This window comes from Mirounga leonina, unplaced genomic scaffold, assembly GCF_011800145.1.
Source record: "Mirounga leonina isolate KUSES-001 unplaced genomic scaffold, KU_Mleo_1.0 Mir_418, whole genome shotgun sequence".
In the NCBI taxonomy this organism is placed as follows: Eukaryota; Metazoa; Chordata; class Mammalia; order Carnivora; family Phocidae; genus Mirounga; species Mirounga leonina.
In genome coordinates this window covers 5,896,430-5,900,858 of record NW_023270739.1, presented here as the reverse complement: position 1 = coordinate 5,900,858, position 4,429 = coordinate 5,896,430, and the positions used below count along the sequence as shown (strand labels likewise).

The window sequence follows — 4,429 nt, the reverse complement described above, 5'->3', positions numbered from 1 at the left end:
CAGTGCGGGGGGTGCGGCACCCTCTCCCCTCTGGCCATAAGGACCCACTGTGGGGTTGGCAGACTGTGGCCCCCCAGCCGGCCCAGCCACAGGAGGGCCCCTCCGCAAGTCCTCTGCCAGACGAGGCCCTGACCTAAGGAGCCCGGGACACGGGGGAGCAGAGAGTTGGATGGAGCTGCCCAAAGGCAAGCAGGGTCCTCTCTGCACGGGGAAGAAGGGGCTCCTGGACTTCCAGAACTTGTCGTCTCCTCCACAGTGAAGACCCATCCAGTCAGCACATCCGCTCACTCAGGCACTCGCTCTCCACATACCCGTCCCTGGCACATGCCTGCTGGGAAGGGACCAGCCCGACCCCAGCCCTGGCTTCCTGCCTGGGCACACACCTGAGCGTGACGTGACGTTTCTTGAGGTCACCTCCTGAGCTGCCCCCCTCCCCACAAGAGCACAAGCCTTGGGTGCCAGGGCAGCCACACCCCCGCTTCCCGAACCCCGAGTCGGCTGCCCCGGAAGCCCCCTGCCGCAGTGGATACTACTCTGTCTCCAGGGCTGCCTGGTCAGCTGTGGTCGCCACCCCCAGGGGAGGAGGGCTCCTCTCAGCCCATGAGCAGATGCTGGGTGCTCCCCGGGGGCCAGCTACACTGGGGCTGGACGGGAGGACTTCTGACCCGGAGCCCTAAGAAGCATGGGGGATGGCGAAAGGCCCTTGGTGCCAGAGGAGATGCGAGACGCCCTGGCAGCACACACTCTGCTCTTGGGTCCACGTTTATTAGAACCTGAAGCCGGCCCAGCAGCCTTCCCTCCTAGAGGTGTGGCCCCGAGGGCCTAGGAACTGGCCTCTCCGGAGCGAACAGCCCAGAGGCCCTACTTGGGCCAAAGCAAACGAAGCAGTCAGAAATGTTTTCTAGCAGGTAGATGGTTCCTCCCGAGCCTGCAGATGTCAGCTCTGGTCTGAGTGCGTTTCCTCCCCTGGGCGTCGGCTCCCCAGCTCCACGCTAGCCACCCTGCTCCGGCCACGGGGCCAGCAGAGGCTGTGAGGTCAGAGAAGGAGACTGCAGCTGAGTGCCTTTCCCACTGTGTCCTCCTGGGAGCCTAGCTGCCGAAGTATTCCTGCTGGAACTTCTGGAAATCTTCCTCGGTGAACACGGTGCTCTCAGCCTTCTTCTTCTTCTTCGTCTTGGCTACAGGCCGGTCACAGGCCTTGCGGCCCCGGTTCTGACGCACAATCTGGGGATGTGGGGTGGGGGGGGTGTCAGGATCCCTCGGTGGTTTCTCTCTGCACATGAGGGACCGCCCCTTGGAGCTGCACAACCTAGCAGAGCTGACTGAGTGCTACCTTCTCACTGGGCCCTCACGCTGTTCCAGGAGGCAGGGTGTACCATTTCCACTTACAGAGGAACAAACCAAGGCCCACAAGGGTCACAGGGGAGTAAGGCCAGGCCCAGCCTCCCAACAGCCCCGCTCTGCTCTTTGCCATCTAGAGGGGTGGCCCAACCTCTGCTCTGTGCTTAGGGCAGAGACTCCCATGGGTCCCAGAAACAGCCCTGGCTCTCCCCACCCAGGTTCTGCCCCACAGCCCACTCCTGACAAACCTGCTGGGTGACTGACTCCGCCACGGTACTTCTTGCACTGGTCATAAACTTCAGGTTTACTCCAAGGTAGCCTCGACACTCTCGCTTCTGGAACTCAGCTGTGGATGGCAGGCAGGGAGGCATCATTTCAGATGTACTCCCTGGAAGCCGCTGGGTCCCCTTCCGACAGCTCTTCCCCGTCCCCCCACCAGCCATGTCAAAGGCCCTGTGTCCCCTCCCTAGGTTAACTCCAGCACGCCGGGCTCTTTTCTGTCCAATCCACTTTCCATTCGATCCTACTGAAAGCATCCCCCACCCCTGCCCCCGGCTCCCTGACGCTCAAGGGGCTTATGCAACAAACTAGTCCTGAGCATTTACTGTGCGGCAGACACTGTTGGAGATGCAGGGCATATAGCAGAAAACAGCAAAAACTCCCGCCCTCATGGAGCTTACATTCCAGAGCAAAGAAACACGGTAAACAAGATAAATAGTATTTTAGAGAGTGATACATTTTATGAAGAGAAACACCACAGTAAAGAGAAATGAGGAATGCCAGCGGTGGAGGGTTGCAATTCTAAATACGAGGGTCTGAGCATGCCTCAGTGAAATGAGGTTTTAGCAAACACTCAAGGGAGAGAGTGTGGATATCGGGGGAAAGAGCATTCTAAGCCAGTGCAAAGAACCCGAAGAAGTGCGATTAATGTGTTTGGAGAACAGAAAATGGCTAGAATGGGGAGGGGAGAGCAGTAGGAGATGAAGATGGAGATGGGGCAGACCACGTGGGGCCTCACTGGGTAGCAAGTCTGATGAAAGCCACTGGAGGGTGTGGGGCCGGGAGAGACAGGTCCCGCTTACTGCTTCACGGGATCACTCTGGCTGCCTCGGTGAGAACAAGATTACCGGGTGGGGGAGTGGAGGTTAAGAGGCTTCTGAAATAATCCAAGCAAGACATGATGCGGCTCACACCGAGGTGGCCCCAGAGTCCCCTCATCATCCGTTAGGTAGCGTGACAGGGAGGGGGGACGAGGGCTGGGATACAGGAGGTGACCCCTGGCACCCTAGGCTCCTGTTTCACACCAACATCACTGTTGCTCACGCCGTTTCCTGCTTGGAATTCATAGTTCTTTCAACAAATATCTGAACACCTTTTATGTACCAGGCTCCGGGGGTTCAAAGACACACTAGGAGCTCACCAAGCCCTGCCACATGTCAAAAGACCCCACCATCCAGCCCACATCTGTCCCTCCTCAAGGCTGTCTGACCCGTTACATGGCATCCTATCTCCCAAGATGCTCTACTAGAAAGTGGGCTCTGTCCTCGGTGTCTCCCTCTTCCTCCATCCTTGCAGCCAATTCACCACTGAAGCCCAGCAATGCTCCCTCTCCCACCCCCTCGTATCCTTGCACCATCGCGGCTGCCCAGGCCACAGTGCCTCCCACCCTAACGGAGTAGGTGAGAGCAAATCTCTCCGCAGACACTCTGCCTGGTTTCCACCTGTGCGATCTGGGCCGGTGCCCATTTCTGCATCTAACAAATGGGGGTCACGACAGTACTGACCTCACAGGGTCGTGTGAGGAACCAAACGAGGGAATATTTATTTATACAGGCTTTAGAACAGCACCAGGCACGCAGAACATTCACGGCTTGTTAAGCGCTCCATCTCCGACTCCTGCCCGCTCCGTCACCTTGTCCAGGCATCTTTGTGGCCAATTCTCAAAGCAACGAACTTTTTCCTAACTCTGCATGAGCTATTTTCTCCAGAGCGCTCTTCCCCTGGCTCACTCTTCCACTTCCTTCAGGTACGGGCTTAAATGTCTCTTCCGCAGAGCAGTCTGATTTGGCTTTTTATTCTGAAGCCCCCCAGAGCACTCCAGTCTTACTCCACAGGCCTCATCACACTGAGCAATTACTCCCTACCTCTGAAATTCTTTGGTGCTTCTCTCCCCACTAGGGCAGCAGCCCACGAGGACCGGGACGACGTGTTTCGTCCACCTCCGTACTCCCAAGACCCGGCTCCGCGCCTGGCGCACACCTGCTATTCCAGAAAATGCCCGGCCACCCTTTCAAGCTCAGCCTCCAGCGCCCCCTCCTCCTGGGTGCCGCCCCTTTCCCGAGCTCACCGAGCGCGGACTTGGGCACCTTTCCCTTGGCCGAGTTCCGCAGTTTCTGGGCTTGGGTCGCCTTCGCCTTCCGGGTCCGCTTCGCCGAGGCCCCGTTCGGCTTGGCCTGGCCTGGCGCGGCCCGGGGGGCTGCAGGGGAAGAGAGAGAGGGACCGACCCGGGTCAGAGGGCGCGCAGGGTTTCCATCCCACCAGGGCCAAGCCTGGCTTGGATCGTCCCGTACCCTCTGGGCTCCCGCCCGCAGCCCCTGCCGTCCCTCCGCCCGCGCTGCGCGGCCCCGGCCAGGCCCGTCTCACCCTCCGGCGCCCCCAGCAGCTCCAGGCCCCGCCGCAGCAGGGCGGCCGACATGGCTGCGCTTAGCTCCGCCTACACACCACGCTACTTCCGCCTTGACCGCCCTGGTCCTCTCGGCGGAAACCCGAGCGAGAACAGAAGGTTCCGGAGTGAGCGGGCGGAAGTGCCCGCCTGCCTTAGGACGCATGCGTTTGGGGTCGCCACTTTACTACGGAGAGGAAATAGGGGCGGGGACTGGAGGCGGGGCCAACCTGCAGAAGGACACATTTGTTGTCCAATCCTAAGAAGGCCACGCCTTCTTCCGGAAGCCGTCCGTAACCAGCCCGGGCTGGTTGGTCAACTTTCCCGAGTCCCGAAGCTCCCTCGTGGGCGAGGCGGGGGCCGGAGCAGAGTGTTCGTGTTATCAATTTTTTCGACAAAGGGAAGTGTACAGCGGGTTCTTTTTCA

At 59.6% G+C, this 4,429-nt stretch overlaps 1 protein-coding gene across 1 annotated transcript; it reads right to left on the bottom strand.

Moving 5' to 3' along the window:
* Positions 1-744: 744 nt before the first annotated feature.
* Positions 745-4,093, bottom strand: RPS19BP1 (ribosomal protein S19 binding protein 1). Its single transcript, XM_034987468.1, has 4 exons — positions 3,985-4,093; positions 3,689-3,817; positions 1,590-1,687; positions 745-1,224 (listed from the first exon to the last, which is right to left on the bottom strand). The coding sequence occupies exons 1-4, from the start codon at positions 4,034-4,036 to the stop codon at positions 1,090-1,092; spliced, it is 414 nt and encodes a 137-aa protein (XP_034843359.1). The 5' UTR covers positions 4,037-4,093; the 3' UTR covers positions 745-1,089.
* Between the last annotated feature and the right edge of the window lie 336 nt (positions 4,094-4,429).

Excerpts from the sequence above, each read along its gene's own strand:
- RPS19BP1 (XM_034987468.1), bottom strand. The coding sequence starts at position 4,036 with ATGTCGGCCGCCCTGCTGCGGCGGGGCCTGGAGCTGCTGGGGGCGCCG. Across the intron at positions 3,818-3,984 it reads GCTGCTGGGGGCGCCGGAGG|CCCCCCGGGCCGCGCCAGGC; the intron begins GTGAGACGGGCC and ends CTTCCCCTGCAG. Across the intron at positions 1,225-1,589 it reads CGGAGTCAGTCACCCAGCAG|ATTGTGCGTCAGAACCGGGG; the intron begins GTTTGTCAGGAG and ends CCACATCCCCAG.